We start from the raw sequence: 27,008 nt of genomic DNA on the forward strand, positions 1-27,008 counted from the left end.
CTTGTTTCTTTCTTGTGTGTTGTCTCTCCTTTCCTATTCCCTATCCACTGTTCCTCCCTTCTCTTGTTGTTCCCCCTGTAAACTTCTTCAAGTAGGAGTATACTGTTTGTCCTGTTAGCTTTATGTCTGTAATAGAGCCTGGATTTTAGAAGATTCTCGATATTTGTTGATTGAACTTGAAAGAAAGAATTTCTTTGGTCCTAAAAAGTGACACGTTGAAGTCTAAATGGCCCACAGAAAACTGAGCTGGGAGGTTTTCAGGCACAAATGTAGGCTTCTGCCTGGAGTTGAGGGCATCATACTGTCCCCATGTGGGAATAGGGGACACTCTGCAAATCTCCCAGCTAGGAAGTTAACATAAAAATTAGTCCCAGAAGCAGATGAACCTGGAGAGAGCATGGAGGACTCTCCTTCATAGGGTCACTATGAGTGGCCTGCAACTCGACTGCACTTAATAACAGTAACATCAACATAGAGAGAGATCAGCTGGCCCAGTGGAGAGAAAATGATGCTCCCAAGCCAAGCCAAAGGCTTCAAGTTCTCAAGACAAAGAGCAGACCCAATTCAACCCTATGTCTCCAGTGCCAGAGGGAGTGCCTGACACAGTGGGAATAGCTGTGGCTGCTGGATGACTTTTGGCAAAATTTCCCTCTATGGACCTCAAACTTGTATCTTCTTTTTTTTTTTTTTTTAAAAAAAAAAATTAGTCCCAGAAGCAAACAACTTGAATAGGTGACGTGATCTGTATTGAGTTGCGCTTCTAACCCAAAGGTTGTGAGTCTTTCTTTCTTGTTCGAATCGAGCCATGCTTCTGTGGGAAAAATATGGGCAGTCTCCTGCTGCATGTTGTACAGGCTGAGAAACTGGATGGAGGGCTCCTATGAATTGGAATCACCTCAACTAAAGGCAGGAGTTGTTAAAGTGTTCTCATAGAAAAATTAGTTTTTGTTGAAAAAGCTTTTATTAGTAAAAGATTTAATTAAAGCATTTAATGCAACACACACAAAGAATGCCTCACCAAGAGGAAGATGCAGCTGATGCAGCAAATCTGAAGATTACTCTCCCAGAGCTGTCTAATGGAGCAGCCCGAAATAAATGATAAAGTGCATTCAATTACAAGAGTCAAAAGAAGGAAGAGAAATCACAGTGAAAGAATAGAGACTCCCAACAACCATGAGAAGAGAGCAGGTAGATTAACAAAAGAATGAAAAAAGAATTTGTATAAGTGAAAAATATAGCCCCTGAAATAGAATCATCATAGACCAGTTAGATTGGCCAGAGTTGGAAAGGATTGAGAACTGGCCTAGAACTGAGAAGCCTGCCTGCCATGGTGATGTGTTATCTGCTTAAGGTTACCTGAAACTTTTCTTTATCCTGTCATTGATAACAGGGTGAGAGTTCTTCTCTTTCAGGAAAGAAAATGACTAAGTCAAGCTGATGTCCCCTCTGACTAACAAGCTTTGCCACGTTTACTGCGGTCAAAGTCTGCAACATCCTGTTTTTTTCTCCTCTGAAGGGATTGTCAGCTGAAGAATTTAAGAATCATTGAACCTCACGAGGTGTTACACTCAGGAGATCCAGGTGCAGAAAGAGGTAATATTTTTGCCTGTATGTTAGACTGAATATCTCAGAAGGATTTCAGAGCACCCCTCCCCTCCTCTACCCACATCTCCATCCCCAGGTTGGGAGGGATGAGAGGGCAGGGACATAGTAATTGATTGTGGTGAAGAGTAAGAGGAGTGGGATCTGAAGATGAAAACACATTTTGTCCTTTGGTTTCCTGGATGGGTGGTGGCTGTTTCTATATATTTACAACCCTTTTTAAGGGAGTAAGTTAGGGAATTAGACTTCATGCATTTTCCATTTCAGGAAAATGTGGATAGGCTCTTGAAAAAGTATAGTTCTCATGTTCCCAACTTATAATAAACTCCATTATTGGTTATGACTGCCTGAGAAATTAGCTTTCAGTTTTCACTGAAACATTGAAAAGGGAGACAAGTTCATAATATATTCAGTGAATATTTAAAAAGTCTTTGTGCTACAACTTGGGCTGCTAACCCAAAAGTCAGCGGTTTGAATCCTCCAGTTGCTCCTCAGGAGACTGGTGGGCAGTCTCTTCCTGTAGAGATTTATAGCATTGTAGACGTGGTAGAAAGCTGCTGTGTGTCAGCACTGACAGCAGTGGATATGAACCCAGGACAACTGTAGTATTTCCTGTTAGCCAATCAAGAACAGATTCCTTGATGCTCTTAAGAAATCATGACTCTCTGGTCTCTGGAACATCAGTACTATAGTCGCATACAGTTTTGGGTTCTTTTTCTTTAAAAACAGTGAATACTTGCAGCAATGTTTTGGGCCACATTAGGAGGTAGGGAAGGAGGAGCCAGAAGGACATGGGAGAAAGGGGAAGGAAGAAGTAGGAAAACTGATAGAATCATCAAATTTAGGTCTGCTACTTCTCTTTCCAGTTTGCCACCGCCCTCTTTTATTTTAATATATGAGGAAGTACAGGGTCAGGGAACTTCAGTTGTCCAACTTGTAGATCCCAGCTGGAAACATGAATCTATTTGTTTTGAATCAGTTGCTTTTAAGCCAATTGAGGTCTGTTGTAATTGATAATATGGTGTGATAGAGCCTGGGGTTAGGTACTGGTGTGTCCTGATCCAGCTGTATGGCTTCGGCAAGTATTTACCTCCTCCTAACTATTATTATTCCTTTATCTATAAAATTGGAATAGTGATACCTTCTTTGAAAGTTTGTGTGAAACTAGCCAATAATGTGTTCAAAGTCCTTGCCTCTTGCTCTGCTGTTGGACCGAGAGAAATAAAGTTGTTGGCCCTGGGGAGCCCCTGGGTATCTGTGGGTGTTAAGATGTGTAAAATGGAGTATATCAGTCCCTGCTGGTCTATCACAAGGCATATAGGGACCCTAGCACCTATAGTGTACCAGATGTGAGGCTCACAGCTGTCACACAAGTTGTATTAAATCCTCCCAGCCACCCAATAAGACCATGGTGTGCTTCTCAGTGTAGCTACAAGGGGTGGAAAATCTCGGGCTAAAGACTGAACGTTTGGGAGCTGACTTCTAAAAGCAGACCCTTGTATATAAGAGACTTAAATGTGTCATTGTCCGTATACCTAGGCGTGTATGAGCTCATGTTACATCATGCTGTAGGCCTGTTGGTCTTGGCTTCCCACTGGCCTGCACACCCTGATTCGCTCCTGGTTGCTTTTAACATTTCTGCAGAGTATACTGTGATGGAGAACGAGCAAAGGACATCCTTGAAGATCCTGTCTGTCTTCTGTCTGAAAGAGATCGCACACACTGAGTGTTGTTACTCAGCTGACCTTGGCTGAGCAGTGCTGCATGCTGTGTGTTACGCTGTATGTAATGTGTTAGTGTTGGTGTTAGATGGGTACCGAGGTGGCATGCACCTTCCCTTAAGGGGAAGCACTATATATACTTCATCTCTCAGTTATCACTATCAGTGTTTTCCTCGTTATGTGTTAGCTCTTTGTGTGCGGGCATGATATTGTACTGCCGACAGGTCATTGTTCTGAATCCTTCAGTTGCTCTGAGGGAGAAAGATTTATAGCTTCGGAATCCTGATAGAAAATTGCTATAGCTGGACTTCTTTGGTTGCAGCTGTTTGACCAATAAGCTTCTTTTGGAACCCAGTGGTGGTGTTGACGTAGAAACTTTGGAAGGATTGGGTACTTCTGATCCTTTTTCTTTCTGACAGGCTAAGAATTCCAGGGTCAGTTCATTGGACAAAAGGAGAGATCGCCCTTCTGAGTACTTTTCAGAGCTGTAATGCAAAGGACATGAGCATGTTGCAATTATAAGTTTTTTGGTGATTTTCTAAGTACTTTTATTTATTTAGTGAGACCAAGGTTAATACGGCCCTTCACAGGGTTGACGACAGCCTTGGTGACTGAGGTCTAGAAGCTCAAGATGCATTGATGTCACTGGAGAAGCAGATGAAAATGTTAAAGTAAATGAACCAGGAAAGGATTCATATCCCGCAGGGTGTAAGCCAGTTGGAGTGTGACTTCTTGATGATAATCCCGTGGAATGGCCTCAGCCTAATTTCCCATTACTTACACTGTTGTGTGTTAGTATTTTTTTTTTGTTAAATATTTTTGTTTGTTTTAAAGTAAATTGGAAGCCATTCTGTCTTGTATCCTGATTTTATAGTCATATGCTATTAGATGAGATCTAGGAAAATTGTACATACATGTGTATGATCACTGTTGTGTATGATCACTTACTGTACTGTGAAAGTCATTTTATGTAGCCATAAGACTGAAGCTGTAATATTTACAGGCACTATTAACTGATACCAGTATTTTCAGAGAAGAAGACTTTTTTAAAAGAGCCAATTAAAGTGGCTTCCTTTTTTTTTTAAAGAACCAATTAAATTAGCTTTTAAGTCAGTGCATTATTTGTGCCATGGTCACATAGAAATACATATAGTCTTGTAATTACCGAAGACCATGCATTTAGTCTTGGACTCAAAGAGGTAGCCTAGGAACTTGGGTATGTGCATCAAGAGTGTCCTCGCTGAGAATTGCTGTTAGGAAATGATGTTTAAGGCCTGCAAACATTTGTATTCTAGCAGCTTCGGGCCTAGTTTGCTGGTGGGGTGGTTATTTGGAGGTCACAGTTCAAAGAGGGGCAGAATGTGGAAGGTGCTTCTCTCTCCAGTGTCCCCTTTGAAGTAATCACGGAGTTGTACAAGGCAGTCTGGGTTTAGAACAAGTTTTCCTGTTGTTGCAGGCGGCAGAATGGCTCCCAAGATCACGTCCGATCTGCTTCGACAGCTGAGACAAGCCATGAGGAACTCCGAGTATGTGACAGAGCCCATTCAGGCGTACATCATCCCTTCGGGAGATGCCCACCAGGTACTGGGTGGAGATGGTGCTGGAACAATTCATCCTCTGTCTACTTTGCCTCATTCCCCTCTGCCACCCTTAAAGCCTATGTGCTTTCAGGGCTCCTAATTGTCAGCCTGAAGCTAATCATATTCCCTAAGGCCTGACACAGGCCCTTATATCTGGTAAAATCTCACCAAATGCTTGTGGATTTGGCCCAGATGTCTTTGTTTTTAATGCCTACAGACATTTTGTAATATGTTCTAGAAGAATAAATGGATACATTGTTATTGTAATGTAATGGATACATTAAAGAGCACAAATCTTGGGCCTTTTCCACCCTGGTCCCTTACAACACCGGTTCCATGGATTTCTACCTTATTAGTTGTTAGTGATGACTGAATTTTGGACGCCTCTTCCAGCCCCATCCATTTTTGCTAGAAGTAACTCAGTAAATGCCCTTTCTCATGGAGAATACCATTGAGCTCAAAAGGAAAGAGTTGAATTTGAAAAGGGGGGGACCTCATATTTGGGACTAAAGGACTGAGAATGGAGAAGTTGTAGAATCTGCTCCATTAGGTCATTGAACCAACTAGTGTTTGAATACCCACACAAAGGGCACAGTACTGTAGGGGCTACAGAGGTGGATATGAGAGGCTCTCTTCCCACTGTGCATATAGTTTATTAGAGTTGATGAGACAAAAATACAAAGTACTGTCCTTCCAGTCTTGGTTGGGGGGAAGAGACCACCTTACATTCTGTACAGGATGCACAGATGAGACCTGTCCCCTCTCAAGAAGCAGTCTAGTAAACGGAGCATATATACAAGATCTGTCTTCAGAGGTAGAGAGTGTGGTAAGTATCATTAAGAAAATATGAACACAAGAAGTTTAAAAAAGAGAGAAGACTGAGGGAGATGGTTCCTGGGGCAATGAAGGCATTTGATCTGGACTCTGAAGGATGAATAGAGTTTGGATGAATAGAAAGGGCTAAGGGAGGGGAGAGGAAGGGGATTCTAGGTAGACTGAATAGTAGGAGCAAAGGTGAGAAGCAGGGAAGGTTACAGTGGTTTTCAGAAACCATTGACCTGTGACTCTGGCGAATCCAGTCAAATGAAAGGCAGGGATGGGACGTAAGGTTGGGTAGCAGGTTTTAGATTGTAGGTAAGAGATTGGTGAATAGGGCTGAGTCCAAGTCATGGTGGGAGCCCTGACAAGGAGAGAGCCTAAGCGGCCCTCAAGTTAAGGTCTGATCCTGGCCATGTGTTCAAGCCCCTCTGGTGGTCTTTGCTACATTTCCCAATTTTCTAGCCCCAGCCTTTGGGAGACATGGGCATCATTTGATTGGGATCTCTACTGGGTTCACCAGGGGTGTCTTTTAGTAATTGCCTTCCTCCTCTGAGAGGTTCTCCCAGGCTGGGGCTGTTGGGAAGCCCCACCTCCTCACGACTCTGCTTTCTCTGTGAACTTTGATTCTAGGGGTGGCTTCCTTGTAAGGAGCGATCTTTGTTCTATGGGTGTTACATGAATCTAAAGTCTAAGGTTTCTGGTTAAGAGTTTGTGTTTCGTTTTTCATTTTTCTGGTTTTAGGATACGAGCTCTGTGTTCACTAAAAGGGAATGTTCTTGTAGCCACGGCGGTTTGGCTTCATGTTCTTCAGTCCTGGGTGCTGTTCTGGAACCACTGTTCACCCCCACACCCCCTTCTTAACAGTGTTCTTTGGACAGTTGCTGATGATATTTAAAGAAATCTCCACCTTTGGTGTTAGGTGGTGGCTAATAACACTCAAAGCAGTACCTTATTAAACCCGAAGGACAGTGGGCCTGTCAGACCATAAGTGATCATCAGCCCATATGTTCAGGAGTTTTTCTCAGCTCTTCATCTCGTGCTAATGATCCTAGACCCTCAGAATTAGTTTGGTTTTCCTTTTTCAATTAGGAAAGCCAAGTCTGACAGCCTAGAAAAATGTATCTCCCAGCAACATTCTGTAGAAATCGAAAGTCAGCCTTCCTCAACATTAGCCATTCCTTTGTCTTCAGAGTCGTGTTCCTGCTTCACAGACTTGAATTGTTCCTCCCTGTCCCTGGGCATTTTTTAAATCATCTTTCCTGCTGTTGTAACCTGACTGCTGTGTGTGCAGAAGAAATTGTGTTTTTTTTTTGTTCGATGCATGTTTCCCAAGTACCTGTTCACAACGAGGTACCGAGGCAAACTCAGAGAGCAGGCAGGCGGCCAGGCAGGTGAGTGCTGGGGCTGTCAGGCCTGTCTTCAGCCAGATACCACATGTCACAGGTGCCACTTATTAGCTCCTTGGCCGTGGGAAAGTGACCTCAAATCCCAAGTGTCAGTTAAACACCCTGCATCTGGGTTTTTCTTTTGTCTGTGGATAGGAAATTGTAACAGTATATGCTCTAGTGGTGCAATGGCTAGAATGTTTGGCTGCAGAGTGAAAGGTCAATAGTTCGAACCCGTCAGTAACTCTGGAGAAAGAGCATGGTATTCTGTTGCTGTAAAGATGATAGCCTAGAAAGCTTTGCAGCCAGTTCTGCCCTGTCACATTGGGCTGCTGTGCGCAGGAATTGACCTGATGACCTACAGCACCAATGAGTTAACTGATGTGAAATGTTTAATACATGTCTGACACATAGCAAGTCTCGTTGTATTAACTATTACTATTTCTGTCAAAGAGAGGTTGAGAAGACATTTAATAAAAAAAAAAGGAGTAGATAAGTTGCCCTCAAAAATGCTAACTCAAAATAAAAAGCGATCATTGCCAGAGGCTAGGCATTGTTTGTTGGAAGTATAATGTCAGTTACATATGGAAAATATTCTCATATCCACATTAAAAACTAAGAATAATACACCTTGTTACCCTAGTATGTCAGAGATATTCCAATATTTTGTCAATATAATTTTTAAACATTTTTTATAGCATGTTCATCCCATTTAATTTTTCCCCCCATTCATTCATTGTCGCACATTTTCCTCCCTGCCCACCCCCTCCCTGAGTTCGCTTTCTCTTTGAAAAGAAAAAAAAATTCTTTCATTGTTATACATTCTCCCTCCCCACCCTCCCTCCCAGTCCACTCCATTATGCAGCTTTCATTCTGGAATGTTGTCATGAAAATAATACCTAATCATATATTACTTTTAAACAGTTGTCTCTCTCATCTGTTTCAATGTAGTATACATTATTATCCCCTTTTCTTAGGTTCTCCCCAATCCCAGTGTCAGTCCCGTTTTAAAACAGTGGCATTATGCGGTATTTGTCCTTTGTGACTGAGATATTACACTCAGCATAATGTCCTCCAGGGTCACCCATTTTGTATAATATTTCACGAGTTCCTTGTTTTTCAGTACAGCATAATATTCCATTGCGTAAACATATCAGAGCTGCTCTATCCATTTGTTTGTTGATGGGCACTTTGGTTGTTTCCAACTTTGCTATGTGAACAAAGCAACAATAAACATAACAATAAAAATAGGTGAGCATATATCTGCTTGGATGGCAGTTATGCTTACTTAGGGTATATTCCCAGTAGTGGAATTGCTGGGCCAAATGGTATTTCTATTTCCAAAGCGCCATACTGCCTTCCAACAGTGAATAAAGGGTTCCAGTTTCTCCACAACCTCGCCAGCATTTGTTTGCTCCTCTGTTGAATTTCTCTCTGGCATGTCCTCGCTCTGGTGCATCCTATCAATATAAAAATTTTTAATGTGATATCCCCCCCATACTTAAAAGAACTTCTGAATTTGGATAGGGAATTTCCAGTGAAAGTACTTTGCGAGCACACTTAGAAATTTTCTAATAAATTTTGAGTGTCAGTTTTATAACTTATGTGTAAATGAATGAAAATGTAGTAAATTTAAAATTTCAGTTCCTCAAGTCCTATGGGCCACATTTCAGGTGCTCTTTAAGCACATTTGCCTTGTGCCTTGTCAAGTGTGGACTGAATTCAAAGGGAAGGGAATATTTTAAAGCTGGCATTAAAGAAAGCTTCATGAGAAGATGGCTTTTGAATTTGAAGGTGAACATACAGGATTTGGGTGCTTGGAGATAGCGAGGTACAAGAAAGCCTGTGATAAATCCATGAACGTAGAAGATGTGAGTAATGAGAAGTTTGGAGAAGAAAAATAAGCACATGGTCTTGGGAGGCATCAGAAGGGCAGGTTTTTGTTACCCAGCAGAGAGCCATTGAAGCTTATTGAATAGGCGTATTATATGATTATAGGGAGAAAACAGGGAGTTCTTATGGCCTAGTGGTCAGGAGTTGTGCTGCTAATCAGAAGGCAGGCAGTTCAAATCCCCCTGCTGCTCTGTTGGAGAAAGATGGGCAGTCTCCTCCCGTGCAATTTATAACCTCTGGAAACCCGCAGGAGGGTCAGCTCTGAGTGGGTTCTGACTGGACAGTGCACAACAGCAGTATGTATTATGAATGGGAGAAGGGAGACGTCAGGAACTGGGAAATCAGTTAAGAGGTCACTGCACAGCTCTAGAATGAGGGTCAAGTGGTTTGGACTTGGGAGCTGTTGTTGGTAGCAGAGAAGAGGGGAAGCTTCAGAGGAGAAGCAGGAGAGCACCGATCGATTTGACTTTGGGGACATTTGGAACCTGAGAGTGTTTGTGGTGCCACCAGTACTAACAGTCACAAGCCTCGTGTTCCTTGCTTCAGGTCTTGTGTGGAGAGCCGAGGCATGGTTGCAGTGATTGTTACAGAGGACACTGGGTCCTTGCTGGGATTCGAGACTAGGAGGAAAGGTTAGTCCCAGATGTGACATGCCATGGCAGCTGCCTGACAGGAGGGGCTGATGTCCTCTGTGGCTCGTATTCCTGGCTGTTTTGTCTTCAGTATAGATTCAGGGTTAATGTTGGGAGAAGTAAAGGAAAATCTTGAATTCTGTCCTTTATGTACTTTCCAAAACACAACCATGCACACTCTACACCCTGTTGGAGAGAAACCACCCCACGTGCACAATTACTCAAGATTTTGGCACTCTGGTCCCTGCTTCTCTTTGTCCCCACAATTTTAAGGATTATTTTTCTCTTTTAAAAACTGAGAGCAAGGGTTGTGGCATTGGTGTGTTTGGGCCAAATGGGACTTTTACACTGAGTAGTTTGTTGTCTCTGGTGCCTCTGGGCACTGTGATGTGCCATCTAACTCAGATGTCAGGGTTGATGGCACTCCTGGCCCCAAACCAGGAGACTCATTGGTGGGAGCAGAGCCCCGGCAGCATGACCTTTTCGAAATGCTAATTCCTCCTCCTTCCCATCTCTAAGGCCCCTGTACCCCTCCTGGGCTCGGCTTAGTCAGAGGTCATGAGCCGCCAAGGGCGACTCTGCCAATTTGAGTTTTTGGCTGTTTATAGCTTTTCTTTTGGAAGACATGAATCACATTTTCCTAAACTCTTTGGACCCTACTCATTCCTCCCGCAGTCAGCTTCCTGTTTTGTTTTCTATTTCTTAATCATGGGTAGTGATTTTTTAGTCCAGGGTGATTTTATCTGCTGTGTTAGAGTAATGTTAGCCATAATAACGAACACATCTTCCAGTTTCAGTGGCCTGGTGCTGGGCAAGTCTGTTTTGTGTTCATGTGATACTCCAGAGTGGTGTTCCTGGCCGATGGATGGCATCAGGGATCCAGTCTCTTCTCCTTCTTCTAAGGACCTCTTTTCTTTCCAGCTGGTGGAAGACTCCTGGTGGGGAGACTGAGTATGGACAAGGCACACCTGTTTGAACTGCCCTGTTCAGACACCCCTTCCCACTCACGTGCCATGGGCAAGGACTAGTTACATGGTTCTGGATGCAGGGGTTCCTAAGAAGTGAAGTCCTGGCTGGGCAGCCAGTTTCCAATGTCTGTTGTCCACTAACGAAGTGGTTTGAGACTTTGAACAGCTGTCCATTCCTCCCCACATACCTTGACTTGTTAAATTCCAAAGGCTGGGAGTTACCTCAGCATCCAGGAACAGGAGAGCCTGTGTCTGCATTCACAGCCCAGACTCTGGAACTTCCTGCTAGCACACCGCCATTCACTTGGTCAGTTTTGTCTGTTGAAAACTTACGATTTTAGAGGCCCTGTGCCAAGCTCGTGACCGACAGAGATGGGGAGTGACGGAGAGGAAGAGATGTCACCCGAGCTCAAGCCCTAGTGACACAGTCACTCTTGTCTTGGCGCTCAGCCACCAGCCCTCTTTACCCTGTTTCATCTTGTACATGACCTTGTTGACCATTCTTAAAAGAAAGGTCAACTCTGATCATGTTACCGCCCTTCTCTTGAACTTTTAGTGTCTCTAGAACTTTCAGGGTAAAGTTCAAGCCTTTTAGTGTGTGATTTGAGGTCATTAGCTGTCTTCACACTGCTTTCTGGCTGTCTCTGCTGCCTCTCCTTGAATATCCTGCCACCGTCCTGAGGTTGCTCCGCTTGCTGCCCTCCCACAGGCCTCCTGCCTCTTGCCTCTGGCCTTCTCGTGCCTTTCTTCCTCCCTGCTCACTCCTCACACATCTGTGGTGGCCTCTGTCAAAAGTCTGGGCCAGTTTCTGAACGCTCTGAAGCTCTTACAGATGCTGTACTGCATAGTCACACAGCTGTAGTTTATTGGCCGTTTGTAGGAGTTAATGCTAGCTTTGCTAGCCAGATTGTCAATCCTGAGAAAATACCCTTTTATGACTCCTACAGAGTCTAAAAAACAGTGCCTAAGGATTCTGAAGCTCCGCCTGACATACTTTGAACATGTTGCAAGGAGGGAGCAGTCCTTGGAGAGGGACATCGTGCTTGGAAGGGTGGAGGGACAGCGTAGGAAAGGAAGACTCTTGATGAAATGGATTGACTCAGTGATCGGGGTAATAGGGGTAGATGTGGCAGAGAAATTGAGATTGGCCCAGGATAGGACAGGGTTCAGAGCTGTTGTAAATAGGGTCACTATGAGTCGCAGGTGACTTGATTGCACATAACAAGAGATGCAGTTAATCAAGGTGGATGCTATTATTCTCATTTTATATCTGAGAAAGTTGAGTCCAAGCTCACATGGCAGAAAAGCAAGTAAATAGGAGCTAGGCTTATACTGAGGTCTACTCCTGGATGGAGGAGAGAACTATTTTGTTGTTGATAATGAAAAAACAAACCCACTACCATCAAGCAGATTGTGCCTGACAACAGCCCTAGACCAGAGAACTGCCTACTGGGTTTCCAAGGCTGTACCTCATTTTGAAAGCAGACTACCTTATCTTTCTGTCATGGAACTATTGGTGGGTTTGAACCACCAACCTTTTGATTGGTGGCCAAATTCTTTTTTTTTATAAATTTTTTAAAGTTTTATTTTATTATTTTTTGTGTGTACCATCAAATCAGATCTGACTGGTACAGGAGGAGATTGTCCCTCCTTTCCCGGCAGAGCATCTGGTGGATTTGAACTGTGCACCTCTGGGATTGTAGTTGCAGCTCCTTGCCACTAGGCCACCAGAGCTCCCCTGCCACAAGGGCTTTTGTTGTTAATAGAGGGAAATGTATAACCTGCATTCCTTATTCGTGCAGATTACTATCCAGTTATGTAGACTACACATGCATAGTCTTTGATTAGAATTAAAAGACTGCTGTGCAGTGTGACAGAAACAAGGGCTTTTTGAAGTTAGACCTGGATTTGAATCTTACCTTGGCCACTTACTGTGATGATACCCTAGGGCACTAGATAACTAACTTCTCTGAGATATTTTTTTTTTAATTATAAATTGGGAAGATGAAACTTTCTAGAACTGTTATCAAGATTGGAATTAGAAGAAATTGATACATTGACAACTAGTAGTTATTCAGTAAGCCAGTATTTTATTGTTTTTAACCAGTCTCTTACTTTTGAGTCAGTTCTGAGTCATGATGACCTTTGTTGGAGTGTATTTTATAGTTTTCAAAATTGTGACGTTACAAAGAGGATTGCCAGGCTTTTCTTCTGAGTTGCTTCTGTGGGCCAGGCTTTTCATTAGTAGCTGAGTGCTTAACTATCTGCGCCACCTAGGGACTGTCACTTAAATGACAGTGTCCGGAAGAGTTAGAGGGGAGGGGGGAGATGTCTGAAAGCAGGAGCAGGTCAGAGAGCTTTGAGAAGGAGGGTCCTGGAGGTGGGTTTTAAGAGATGGTGCCTTAGTTGTATAGGACTCCTGTGACAGAAATACCACAAGTGGGCATTTATAATGAGCAGAAATTTATTTCTCAGAGTTTAGGAGGTTGAGGTCTGAATTCTGGGCAGCTTTCTCTGTCAGTTCTGGGGCAGGACTTGTGTTGTTTGAATTTCTCTGTTCCTGTGTGATCGTCACATAGAATACTATCTCTCATCTTCTCTTACTGCTTTTTTGTTTACTTGTTTAACCTCTTGGATTTCAAAAGAGGTTGCTTTAAGACATAACCCTACACTAATACTATCTTATTAACAAAGACATCCATTCCCAAGGAGATTGTAACCACAGATGTAGGAATTAGGATTCACAGCGCATGTTTTGTGGGGACACTCAGTCTATGACAGATGGCTAGGTTGGGTTTTTTTCTTCCTTTTTTTGGTAACTTGCAAATGTACTTTATTTGGCTGTGTAATATTTACAGTTTGAATTAGATACGACCATTTAAAAATTAAATTTTCAGTGATTTCTCACAAACACACATGTTTCTCACTCCTCCTGAAATATTAAAGATTGACAACGTGTTGCCTGAGTTCCAGAGGAATTTGAGCTGAGCAGAGCTGCTGTCTTTACAGGATTAAGTGTGTTGTTCTGCTTTACATATTTAGTTAACCTGCCTGCCACCTGGAGGGTTCGTGTTTGTGCGACAGTGGCGTGAGGGAGGCCTCTGACGCCCACCTCTTCTTTTCTAAGGGGCAGAATGGATCAGCACCAGCATCCACAGCCCCAGGTGACCAACAAACCTCCACTCTCCTCCTTTTTTACTAATTCTGACACCAGCTGGCCCTCTCTCAGCACTCCTTCCATCTCTGCTTGGTCTGAGCACTCGCTGCAGTGTTGTTGTTATGTCTGTCTTAGGCACCACAGTCAAGTCCAGCTCCCAGCAACCTCATGTGCAGCAAAATGAAAGAATTCTTTTCTTTTTAAAAAAAAATATTTTAATTTTATTATTTTTTTTGTGTGTGTACCGGCAAATTGGATCTGACTGGTATAGGAGGAAATTGTCCCTCCTTCTCCAGCAGATTATCTGGTGGATTTGAACCGCTCTCCTCTGGGATTGCAGTGCAGCTTCTTGCCAGTAGGTCAACAGAGCTCCAAATAATTCTTGATCCTGTACTGTCCTTACAGTGCTTGTTGTGCTTCAGCTCGTTGTTGTAGTCACTGCCCGACGGCTTCGTCTTCCCCTTGGCCTTTATGGTGCGTGCTCCTCCTCAGAACATGCGCTGTGGATGGGAGGTGAAGTCTCACCATTCTTGCATTTTGACTGCACGCTTTCCAAAACAGAAGTTTCCTCTTTTGGCTCAGTCCAGTCGGCTAGAACCCCAATGCAAAGGCATCAGTTCTTCAGTCTTTATTGTCCAACTTTCAGTGCACATGAAGCAATTAAAACCCCATAGCGTGAATCAGGCCTACCTTAGTCTTTAATCTGATATTTAAGCATCAGTTAGTTTTCTGAAAAGTAGGGCTGAATTTCTAATTTGAGTGCAAGTAATTCTCTTTAGGTATTAACTTGTTTTTGAACTTCCTGTTTGTGTCCAACATCAAGGTAGCATCATGGATCTCTGCTAAGCATGTTGTTTTGTGTTGTTGAGTCGACAGTGATTCACAGGAGCCCTGTGAACAGCGGCTCTGAACCCTGCCCTGTCCTGTGCCATGCTTTCCATCTCTGTGACACACTTGAGCCCAGTATTTCAGTCACTGTGTCACTCCATCACTTGGAGGGTCTTCTTCTCTTGTGCTGACCTCCCCTTTCTAAGTATGATTTACTTCTCCAAACACTGGCCCCTCCTGACAACGTGGCCAAAGTATGTGCGCTGGAGTTTCGCCATCCTTGCCTCCCAGGAACACCCTGGTTTCACTCTCTCCAGACCTGTTCATTCTCTTGGCAGCGTCTGGGATATTCATTATTCTTCTCCAGCACTTTAAAGCCATCGATTCTTCTTCTGTCACCCCTAGGCATTGTCCAGCTTTCAGATGCATAGCAAATAATTGAAAAGACCATGACTTTGATCAGGCACACCTTAGTTTTTAAGCTGACATTGTTGCTCTTGAATACTCTGGAGAGCTCCTTGACAGCAGGTTTTCTCAGTGCATCTTCTGACTGCTGGAGCCAAGGGTATTGATTGTAGATCCAAGTAAGGTGAAATGGTTGACATTTATGACATGGCATTACAAAGCCTACAGAAGGGGCTGTCTAAGGTCTGAAGCAGAAGTGAACTTAGGACCTGCACAGAGAAGCAACGAGCTAGTGTGACAGGGAGTATGATGAGTTGGCAGGAGGGTGGATGGGAGTTAAGAGGAATCATGTGGTGCCTCATGGGACTGGGGGCAGGGTTAGGATTGGGGTTTTTTTTTTTTAAAATTTTTTCTTTTGTTAGGATTTTATGCTACATTGGATGAGAAGCTGTGCTAACATGATCTCATACCTTGACATTTGTGCGGACAGTGGCTAAGGTGTTAGGGATGCTGGCATCTTGGACTACTTGTGCTTGAAACAGAAGTGATGGTTTTGGAGGAAAAGCCGACAGCTTTGCTGCTTTTTGCTCTTTTCCTCCAGTGCTGCGGCTTTGGCTTCCTTTTGACCCATTGCTGTTCTCCGGGGAGAATGTCCTGGGCTTTGCCAGCTTCGCGGCTCTGGGAAAAGAGTGGGAGGCCCAGCTCCAGTGGCGGACTGGCCTCTGCTCAGCCTGTTGGTGTAGAGGGGAGGTTGCGGTCAGCCTCGGCCAGTGGCGTCTTCCTGGTGCACTGAATGCTTAGATCATGTCTAGATGTGCTTGCCCCAGACATTGTCCATGTCCCAAATCAAACATGTCACCTTCTGTTAAAGTCTGACCCTGTTGGGAGAAACCTTTGCTGCTGGGCATCCGTAGAGGTGAGTCCCCTGCCTTCACACTCAGGCTTGTCCAGTTAGGAAAGGGACTTTCTTTGAGAGCTGTGTCCCTGAAGAACGGAGCTAGGCCAAGGTTAGCACTGCCACTCGGCCACCCCCTCACTCTGCGCGCACAGGGTGGAGCATCCCGAGACCCTGGAGCCACTGCCTCGTTGAGAGCGGGCCTCTCCGTGTATTCCTCCTCATGGATGGTAATTTAAAAGCACAAGAGAGAGGGAGTTTTGTTAGTTTAGTTTCCCTTGCCCCTTTGACGACTATGAGTGGTTCAACAAGAAGAGATTAATAATATTGCTTCCACTGGGATGTACAGCCCTGTTGGTGAAAAAAAAAGAGTTCTTAATACGTCGAAGTTGTTTAGGGAAGCCACAGTTTTCCATAACTTGTGTTAGTTTTCTATGGCAGTTTGAAATTTTCAGGTTGCTTCTGTCTTAGATGTTCTTTGGTGATCTTCATCTGGTCCACAAAAGCCCTCCTACCATCCCTCAGGGTGGCCGCGTTACAGCACGTTGCTAGCTGTTGTTTTGAATTCTAGAGAATGAAGGAGAACAGAGGAAGGCACGAGTCTTACAGCCTCTTTCTGGGCACAGAGCTGGCGCTGGGCCGCCTCAGAGCACAGGGCATGGTTTTCTGAAGATTCCCCATGGTCCTCTCTGCAAGACCTCCTGTTTCCTGTCTCCTGCTACCATCATTGATGCTCTGTGATGGTCTGTAGCAGCTGATCTGTTAAACTACAGGCCTTGCCTCTCTGGCAGTTCAAGTCCACAGTGCCTTCACAGGAGAACAATGAGCAGTCTCCTCCTAGTGACATGAACAGCGGAAACCTGAGGTGGAGAATCTGTGAGTTGAAATGAAGAAAAGTGAGTGAGTGCTCTCATAACAAGTCCTGATGGTAACTGTTAACTGTTAGGTCGGTGGTTCAGATCCATCCACTGCGCTGCAAGGGAAGATGTGGCAATCTGCTTATCCATCCTTAGACACCCAATGGGGTCCACCCAGCCCTGTCTTACACGGTTGCTGTGAGTGGAATAGATAAAAAGTGGCACAACAGCAGCGACCACAACTGGAGTGCCAACGTGGTGACCTGACTCTTGCGTCATCTGCCAGTATTGGGGGTCTCCTATCCTCTGTGGCCTCCCAGTCCCTCCAGTGTCCCAGCCTGACTGATCAGCTCAACTGATGCCTGAGTGACCCCATCTCAGCTTCCTGTTAAAGGGGTGTTGTCAGTGTGATAATTTACCCTGATGAAAAACTGCTATCTAGAAGCATTATCCCCAAAAGGTAAGAAGTGAAAAAGAAATCCACCAAACCAAGCCCCAAACCAACCAACCAACCAACCAACCAACCAACCAACCAACCCCACATGAAACACCCTGCTAACCCCACATATCAGTGGGTTTCAGGTAGCAAAATGCAGCAAGAAAAGAGCCATGTAGAGGGGCGGAGAACCGAGCTCAGTGAGGTGACCGGCAGCTGGACAGTGAAAATGCCTTAGCATTCCGTAATCGGCCTGTCTTCCTTCTGCACTGTCTAACACACTAAATCCATAGTTTTGGATGCTTTAAAGCGTGTGGCCAGAGGCCTGTGTGGTGGGAGGGAGTTGCCATGGCAACATATCCTCAGAGGGCAGAAAGGGTCTCCGATCTTGCAGCCTGGATTTCTCATTGGGGTGAGGAGGAACTTGGGCTGCAGGAGGGCAGACTCGTTCAGGCAGAATAGAGAGATGGGCAGACGCAGGCCAGGAACCCAGGCTCTGACCTCTAGCCTGGTGACTTTCATTTTGTCACATCATGTTGATTGTCCGGGGTGCCTTGGGGTCTGGCCAGCAGCCCTGCTCCCCATCCTTCCATCCCAAGGATTGATTAACCCTGTCGGGACCACGAAGAAGCCTGTGACACCACTTGAGACAAGCGGAACTGGCTTTGGTCCCTTTATTGTTAGGTGGTGTCAGGTTGTTGGTGTGTACAGGAGAACTGCTGCTCAGGGTTCCCAAGGCTGTGACCTTTGGGAGCCAATTGCCAGGCTTGCTTTCTGAGGTGACTCTGGGTGAATTCGAACCACCAGCCCTTCAGGTAGTAGTTGAGCTTCTGACCATTTGTGCCACGCTTGGACTACTCAGTTTTCCATGAAGCTGCCACTGAGGAAGGAATTAAAGATTCTCTGGGAACCTTCATTTCTCATGTACTATTGATCTTATTCTGGAGATTTGCTACAAGAGATAATGTGTCATAATGTGGCAGTGTGACAGAGCGCTTCAGGGTTGAGTCTCTGGGGCCAATTTCCTGGCTTCCAGTCCTGCCTTTCCTACGAACTAGCTGTGTAACTTTGGGCGAGTTCCCTAAACTCCCTGTGCCTCACTGACTTTTACTAGGGGTGCACGTCTCAGCCTCATCCTCTCTGCTCACAAATGAGGATCTTTTTTTTTTCAGTCTCCAGTCTTCATCTTTTTTTTTTTTGTTTGTTCTTTTGTATCACTGAGTGGGAACTGACACATAAATGACCATCTGGTAGGTTTTCAGTGGCTGCAAATTGTATAGGAAGAGATTATCTATCCTCCCTTGGAGCAGTTGGTGGATTTGAACTACATGCCTTTGGGATGGCACTGATGTTCGTTACCACTAGGCCATCAGAGAGGAGCCTAAAAAAAAAATAGGGGCGGGGAGAGGGGTACAACAATGAATGAATGGAATTCCAAAATCTCTGTAGATGTTCATTGAAATGAAAAAAAAAGAAATTAAAAAGAAAAAAAACACACAAAAAAAACCAAACAAAAAAAAAAAAAGAATTAAAGCTCTGACACAAATAGAAAAAAAAAATAAAAATACACACACACACACACACACACACATATATATATTTGCTTTTAATTCTTTTCTGTGTATGGCCTGCTATTGTAATGATTCTGACTCATACTATATTAATATAAACTACTGTACAAATCAGATGAGTTGCATTGGGGAAATCTGCTGTCGACCTCTGTAGAGTGCTAACGAGCAGTGATGTCAGACAAGGCACTAAGATGTGCCTGATCTAGGCTGTGGTATTCTCAATTGTTTGCTTGCTCTCCATCTGAGAGCTGAACAATGACTAAGAATGACAGAAGAAGAATGGATGCCTTTGAGCTGTGGTGCTGGAGAAGAGTATTGAATATACTGTGGACCGCCAAGAGAACATACAGGTCTGTCCTGGAGAGGTTGAAGCCAGGTTGCTCCTTGGAGGCCAGGATTTTGAAGCTTCGTCTCACATGCTTTGGGCAAGTGTTAGGAGGGGCAAGTCCTTGGGAGATGACATCATGCTTGGAAGGAAGGACAGCACAGATAACTGACTCCCAACAGCATCCATGGAGAATGGGAGGGGGAAAACCCAGAATCTTTCAGATGCTAAGACTATTATTTGTTGCTGGAGAGGCCGTGATGCCCTTGCTACCAGAAGTTCTTGTGGTTAAAGGAGGGGAATTATTGGCTGAGAGGGACATGGTGTGACATTGGATGCATCTTTCGTTTTGTGGAACCTCCTGGGTGGGAGGAATTTTTTCCATTTGTTCCCTAAGAGGAAGGATAGGGTCTGCAAGAGAGCTCAGGGGTGCTACTTTGAAGGTGGACACAAACAGGAAGTCCAGAAGCCAGCTAATGTCTGAAGGGAGTTGTTGGCACATAAAACAGAAAGTCAGCCTTACTTTTCAGAAAAATAACAGATGGTTAAATGTCAGTGGCAAGGAAGAGATTTGGTTTCTTTGGAGTAAGATCTCAGTGAAGAAAGGATGGTTTTTATCTGTTTCTCTTGAGTTGCTTTACTCTCTAAAGAAGGAGAGAGACGCTCCAGGGAACAGCTCTGTTGGCCTTTGGTTAACTCCTTTGGAGTCTCCTGCCATGTCCTCCAGTTAGGAAGCAACCCGCCAAAGTTTGTTCATTTAGGTGGTTGACTCCTGGAGGGCAGGTGACAGGGCTTCCCCGGCCTTTTCGGTCCCACCTGTACCTGCCTTGGGCAGAGTGGTTGGAAGGCAGCCAGCGAGCCACCGAATGAGGCCTGTGACCTTGTCACCTTGGTTTTCCAGAGTGAATACATCGCGCTGTGTGACTGCCGGCGGGCCTTCGTCTCAGGCTTCGACGGCTCTGCGGGTGAGTCTCCACATTCTCCCTCTGTTCTTTGCTGTATCTTTGTTCTCCTCCCAAAAATAGCTGGACCAGGTTTCAGCTGGTGATGGAGAACTAAGAAGAAAATGCAAAGCAGATGTTCCCCACAGAGCCTCTACGGAAAAGGGGATGTGCTTCCAGCATGCCCGGCTCCGAGGCCACCTTTCAATGACCCCTTTCTCCTCTCCTTACCTTTGCTGTTCTATTTTAAGCAATTTTTATTAAAAAAAGCCTTTGAACTTTTTCATTGACTGTAGCATATATACAGAAGAGCATCTTAATGAAATGAAATATACCTGTGTCACTAGCACCTCCAATAAGAACGGGTCATTGATGGCACTTAGAGCCGCTCGCCTTAGTCTTGAAGTCAGTGTTAAAGTACAGCAGTGCTCCAGGCACTTGGCTTTGCTTTCTCTTTTTCCACCTGAGACCTAAGTAACAAAGGTGAACAACACTGGTGCCCTGACTGACTTTTCTGAAGCAGTTTGCCTTTTAGATTCGGGGTACGTTTCCCCTCTGCAGGCTCCCATGCCTTGAACTAACTTGACTTGGCGAGACTTCACTCCAGCAGTTAACACATGCTTCCTCTGGTGAGAGGGACTATGTGCGTTGGCACATTCTGGTTGGTCTTGGCTGGTGCCTCTGTTGAAAGCCCCGAGTGCTGCCAAGCCTGTGGGAATGGAGGGCAGGTAGAGGTGAAGGCAGACTCCCTGCAGGTGACGGCTGAGTCCCTGTGACTGTGCACAGGGTGCTGGCAGCCTCCCTGTGGGACAGGTGAACAGCGCAGAGCACCATGGCCGCTAAGCAGTTCCGTTCCCACCCTGTGGAGCATGGGACTGCTTTGGCCTTAACTCCACGGCCTTCTGCTCTGTCGGCTGTGGCATTGGGTCCTTTCAGTGCCAGGCCAAGTGCCCAGGTGGGAAAGGTCCTGGGACTGTTCCCTTCACTGTGGCCCACGGCTGGGTCTTCTGCCTTGAGTTTTCTCTAGAATTGACACTCCTTCTGCCCCTGCCCCAATCTGCGGCAGGTGGCTGGCCTGCAGAAGAGCCAGCGGCTCTCCTGGCTCTTACCCTCCTACTGCACCCCCCCCCCCCCCATGCAGCTTCTGGGTGGTGGTCGGGACCCTTTCCCTTTTACTTGCCCCCCTTCTGCAGGCACAGCCATCATCACAGAAGAGCATGCGGCCATGTGGACCGACGGGCGCTACTTCCTCCAGGCTGCCAAGCAGATGGACAGCAACTGGACGCTCATGAAGATGGGTGGGTAGACACGTGGCTAGTGCCCGAGGGCAAGTTCTGGGAACGTACCTTCCACCTCTTTAGGGTGTCTGCATCTCAGTCCTTTTTCTAGGGCCGTGGGCCCCTAGAGAACCAAAGGGAAACCAAGAAATGGCATGCTTATCCCTAGGTTTTTGGGAGTGAAGTGGGGCGGGAAGGCTGGCTCAGGGTGAAATTCCTGGTGGCACAGCTGGTAAAGCCCTTGGCAGCATTTTGAAAGATGACATTGAGTCCATCTGAGTAAGTCTAGGAATAAAGGCCTGGTGATGTACTTCTCAAAAAATCAGCCATTGAGAATCCTGTGGGCACAGTTCTGCACTGACAGGGTGCGTGTGGAGCCCGCGTGGGGGCTGGCTTGATGGAAGCTTGGGGGTTTTCCCTTTCTTTTGGTTTTGGTTTAGGGGAAACGGGGCCACGAGGATGATGATATGTTATAGACCAGACAGCTGACAGGCATTGGACCTGGGCACTGAGCTCCGTTGCATTGCTTTTATGCCGTGTGTTAGAGAGAGCTGAAGGCGGGGGCATTGGTAGTGGAAACGGGACCATTCTGGAGATCTCTTGAGGGTTCCCAGACTTGCTTCACACAGCTCAGCTTTGGAGAAAAAAAGAGTGAGAGCTTGGGTCTGGAACTTTGTTGGGCAAGTTATTTCACTTTTCAACATTTTGGCTTTCTCATCTGTAAAATAGGATAATAGTAACAAGTGTCACAAAGTATCACATGAAGTTCTGAAGATCAAATGAAATAATATGGAAAAGATGCAGTTCAGTGTTGAATGTGAATGCCTTCGCTTATGTGGAGTGTGTGCGCGCGCGCGCGTGTGTGTGTACACTCCCTTTTCATTTAACTTTGGGCCATGCTTATCTTTTCATGTCACTAAAACAGTCACTGGAAACTTGGTTTTAGTGACTCTAGAAAGGTCTCCCACCTATTTTGAACTTGGGGACAGAAATAAGGAAGGGAAAAAAAGCCCTGGCCAAGAGATGTTGAGGCGAAATGCCCGACTTTTCTTGTTGGCTGTAGGAAGCTGTGGGGAAAGCGGTGTCACCAGCCTCATGACTCAGGGCTGAACTGGGCTGGTGGGGTCGGTCCCAAAGCAGCTAACGCACTTTGGGGTGTGTGTGTGTGTGTGTGTGTGCGCGCGTACTCATGGATGAATACACGTGTGCCACTCCCTATTCACATATGTCCCTATGTGTCGTTTATCTTAGGAACACATCAGGAGCTATTTTGTTCTAAATTTCTTTTATTTATTTATTTAATTTCTTCGAACATCATTTTGTATTTTTAGAAATATCAAACACCAACGCAATAGTTGGATTTTTTTACCTGTACTATTTTATTATTATTATACCAGTTTATTTACAAAATTAAAATACATTGTTTTCCAGAACAGATTCTTCCAAGTTCCTTCACACACCTCCCCCCCATCAAATTGTACAGCGCCATGATTAAGCTCCCCTCACCCTGCACATCCTCATCCCTGTGCTCCCACCTCTCTTGGATCCTAATACTCATTCTTCAGTAATGGTTTTATACAATATTTGTCCTTGTGGGACTGAGTTCACTCAGCAGAATGCTCTCCAGTCCCTCCCAAGTTAGGTACTAATTTACAAAGGCATTGCTCGTGCGTGCTGAGTGGTATTCCACTGAGCAACAGTTTTTTGAAAAACAGTTGTTTTCTCCCAGTCTGTGTCTGTCTGTCTCTCTCTCTTTCCCCCACTCACTCCCCACTCTCCATCCCTTTCTCCCTCTCTCTCCTTTCCTCCCTCCCTCCTTCTCTCCCACTCACTCTCTCTCCCACTCTCCCTCCCTCCCTCTCTCTGTCTCATGCACTCTCTCTCACTCTCTCTCCCACTCTCCCTCCCTGCCTCTCTCTGTCTCATGCACTCTCTATCCCCCCCTCTCTCTCTCACTCTCTCTCCCTCCCTCTCTCTCCCTCCTTTTCTCTGTCTCATGCACTCTCTCCCTCTCACTCTCTCTCCCACTCTCCCTCCCTCCCTCTCTCTGTCTCATGCACTCTCTATCCCCCCTCTCCCTCTCTCTTTCTCATGCACTCTCTATCCTCTCTCTCTCTCTCTCTCTCACTCTCTCTCCCTCCCTCTCTCTGTCTCATGCACTCTCTCTCTCTCCCACTCTCCCTCCCTCCCTCTCTCTTTCTCATGCACTCTCTCTCCCACTTCCCCTTCCCCTCCCTCCCTCTCTCTCTCAGGTTAAAAGGGGATGGATAAGAGGCCCGCAGACAGTTGTCGACTGACTATATTGCTCTGCTAACGAGCTTGACTCATTACTCACCACCTGCACGTGCTGGTTTATACATCGCGCACATGTGCCAGCGTCCATCTCCTTGGGGTCCTTGGATGGTGCAAACTGCTGAGCGTTTGACTACTAACCACAAGATGGGCCATTTTTCTTTTACCACTGGGGTAAAAGAAGTATTTGACCTTCTATTTATTTTTTTATAAATATTAATATTTCTAAATGAATATGACTAAGCTTTACTAACACTTGCAATGTGGGTGTACGGATGCTAAAAGACCATCTTTGAGTCAGCTCTGAATGTGTCTGAGAACCATACATGGAGGGTGAGGTGGGGGTGTTGGTAGTTATAAGCTGCTGGTGGTGGCGGTTGTAAGTAGATTGCCAGGCCTTTCTTCCACAGCATCTCTGTGGGGTACGGGGAGGGGGAAGTCTTCCCTTTCAAGCCCCTCTCTAGTTTGCCTTCTCTTCACTATGCCTATCTCAGGACATCTCTTGGCTTGGGGCTTTCTGGTGGGTCAGGTTGACCAGTGAGTCATTCATGCCTGGGGTTTTGCCAAAGATCTGTCAGCTAGGAAGTGAAATGACTTCATCTTGTGGGGGTTCTCCTGGGTCACTAAAAGAAACTTCATTAATATGTGGCTTGCTCAGCGGTTTGGAAGAAAAAAGTAGATGAGAATCAAGTAGCAAAGGCATGCTCCCTGCCAGCTTCTCTGGGTCTCTGAGGGCTGGGATTCCTGAGCTAGTTTCTTTGGAGACCTTTGAACTTCCCATTTGTGGTTATGTGATTATCAGAAGGCCTTGGAAAAAATACTAAGATAAGTGCTAGAGTATGGGCACTTTCTTTAAAAAATACATGCATGTATAAACAAAGATGCTAATTGCTTCCCCAAAATCTGATTAGTTAAAAAAAAAAAAAAGATAGCTGTTCCAATATAGTAGTAGATAGAGGCTTGGAGTAGAGGAAAACCAGAAGATAAAAAATGCTTTGAGTTACTTTCTGGAAGCTTCTTTAGCTCCTCAGGACTGATGTCTTGGAAGCAGACAGGTGTTAGGAGTTGAGAGGCTTAGTGCGCACTGCTGAGGACAGTGAGGGCAGGTCCCTGTGCGTCTTCCTTGTCATCTGCAGAAACATGTCTTTGCTTCGGAGACATGGACTCAGCTCTCCAGTCAAGTCTGGTCATGGGCCTTCCTCCCCCTGTCCCTGCACCTTTGAGGGGAGCAGAGAGTTCTGATGGCCTGACCTGTGTGTGTGATTCGGGGGAACTCAGCTGCGAGCCCAGATTCTCAGGAGGGGCCCCGAAATGTATAGTGACCGAGACCAGTAAGATGAACTTTATGGCGACACTATGTCTCTGTTGGAATGGTTCCCAGGATGACGATCTATCCTCCCTGTCAAACAGGAAAATAGGTTTTCTTTTTTGCTTCTTGATGTTTGTTTGCATCCCTTTTTGCCCTCTCCACATACCACCATCTTTCTGCAATCTTCCAGAATTAAGGGAGGTTCAGATTTTCCAAGTTCTGCCAACCCAGAAGGTGGTCCATAAAGACTCAGCTGTGCTGATGTCTGCGAACATGACGTCCTTGTGGACGAGACAGTGGGCTTGCGTGGCTCCACAGTGGATTTTCCATCCTTCCTTCCACCGTAGGTCTGAAGGACACGCCAACTCAGGAAGACTGGCTGGTGAGTGTGCTTCCTGAGGGATCCAGGGTCGGAGTGGACCCGCTCATCATTCCCACAGGTGAGGAGCTTGCGTCCTTCCAGCTTGGCTGAGGGAGTGGGTTCTAGGCTCCTCTCCATTCTCCTGGTTGTGGTGTGGGCTGTGGAACTTTGGTGTCGGCAGCGTGGCGGTCATCATCAGGGTGGAGGCAGGGGAGTACCACGTTTGGGTGAACATCCTTCTATGCTTCCTCATGCTGCCCACCTGGCACCAGGCCATGCCGGGACCTCCTTTCAGAAAGCTCCAGGCCCTCAAGCTGAAATGGGTGGTTGCTCCATGTCCGGGCCATGTTTGTTTTCTCAGATTACTGGAAGAAGATGGCCAAAGTCCTCAGAGGTGCCGGTCACCACCTCATTCCTGTCAAAGAGAACCTGGTGGATAAAATCTGGACGGATCGTCCCGAGCGCCCATGCAAGCCCCTCCTCACCCTGGGCCTGGATTACACAGGTCAGACCCGGGTTGTGCCCTGCAAAGCCCCAGCTGTCACCTTCAGCCACATGTATCCTTCTGAGTCCTCTGAAGCCGGGTCTGGCCTGATCTGATGGCGTGGCCCAGTGAGCATTTGAGAAATGCAGGGATTTTGTTTGTTGCCACTTGCCTTAGCTTAGTCCGATCTTGTAGAGCTCTTCAAGTGTGGTTTAGATGGCTGGGTGGTGTCCCACCTGGCTGCTAGCTCTCACTCTCCTGTATCTGATACTGGAAGTAGAGCCTAAGGGTTTCTAGGCTCCATTCTCTTACTTCATGCCAGCATTTTGTAGGTCACCCTTTTTACCCGGCTCACCTTGTACTTTGGAGTGTGGGATGTAGGTGGTTTCTTTGTCCTCTCCGATGGTGGTGGGTGAGAAGCAAGTCTTGTGAACTGTCTGTAGGAGACAGGGAAGCGCGGCTTTCTGAAACAGTGAAGGGTGCAGGGGAGGCTGCGGAGGTGGGGCTGCCTATATAATCAGAGAAGGCGAAGTGGATGGGAGGGTGTCTGGAATGTGGGCAGCCTGCCCAGAGGGTCCTGGGAAGAAAGCATTAAAGCCAGGACTCCAGGCCAAGACTGAAACAGATTCCCAAGGTGATCTTCAAAGCTGCGTTTGGGGGTGCAGCAGCCCCCAGCTTGCTGCCCTTCACTGGAGGGCATCACAAATGGGAGGGCGAGTGCCGTACGCAGCCCAGGGTCAGCTAAACATTTTCCATCCTGTATTTTGAATTTTTCTAGTGAAGCAGAGGCTCTGACCTGTTGCCTGTGGGAGAGAGATGAGCAAAGCTTGCTGGTCCAGCACTGGTTCAGCTGACCTAGAAGGGCCTGCTGCATACAGGCTCCCTGTCAGTGCTGGGTGGACACGTTACCCTGCTCATGAGGCTGTGCCCTGAGTTCAGTGCCATTTCATGGTGGGTTCATGGCAGCAGCAGCAAGGGGGTGAACCCCCTTGAGGGCCTTGATGTCATCCTGGGAGCAGCAGGGAGGGAGGCCGAGACTGTGTCAGAAAGAGGGAGCTGCAGTGAGTCATGTCACATCGATTCCTCTTAGTACCAAAAGGCAACAGGCCCCTGGAAGGTCATGGACGATGTTCCCCTGACCCCTGAGGCTCAGGCAACCAGAAGTTAATGGACGATGTTTCCTGACCTCTGAAGCCTAGGCCCTAGGAAGGTAGTGGCCGATATTCCCTGACCTCTGACGCTCAGGCCCCTGAGGGTAATGGACGATGTT

General features: G+C 46.0%; 1 protein-coding gene across 1 annotated transcript in view; it reads left to right on the forward strand.

Annotated features, from left to right (window-relative positions):
• Positions 1-1,523: 1,523 nt before the first annotated feature.
• The window catches only part of XPNPEP1 (X-prolyl aminopeptidase (aminopeptidase P) 1, soluble), a 49,038-nt gene continuing 23,553 nt past the window's right edge, over positions 1,524-27,008 (forward strand). The window contains exons 1-6 of the mRNA XM_006880172.1: positions 1,524-1,593; positions 4,780-4,904; positions 19,976-20,039; positions 21,209-21,313; positions 25,241-25,333; positions 25,616-25,759. Coding sequence (XP_006880234.1) covers positions 4,788-4,904; positions 19,976-20,039; positions 21,209-21,313; positions 25,241-25,333; positions 25,616-25,759 — 523 coding nt within the window. The 5' untranslated portion in view covers positions 1,524-1,593; positions 4,780-4,787. The remainder of the gene's footprint in view (positions 1,594-4,779; positions 4,905-19,975; positions 20,040-21,208; positions 21,314-25,240; positions 25,334-25,615; positions 25,760-27,008) is intronic.

This window comes from Elephantulus edwardii, unplaced genomic scaffold (assembly GCF_000299155.1).
Source record: "Elephantulus edwardii isolate Elephantulus edwardi_28Jun2011 unplaced genomic scaffold, EleEdw1.0 scaffold00006, whole genome shotgun sequence".
Lineage (NCBI taxonomy): Eukaryota > Metazoa > Chordata > Mammalia > Macroscelidea > Macroscelididae > Elephantulus > Elephantulus edwardii.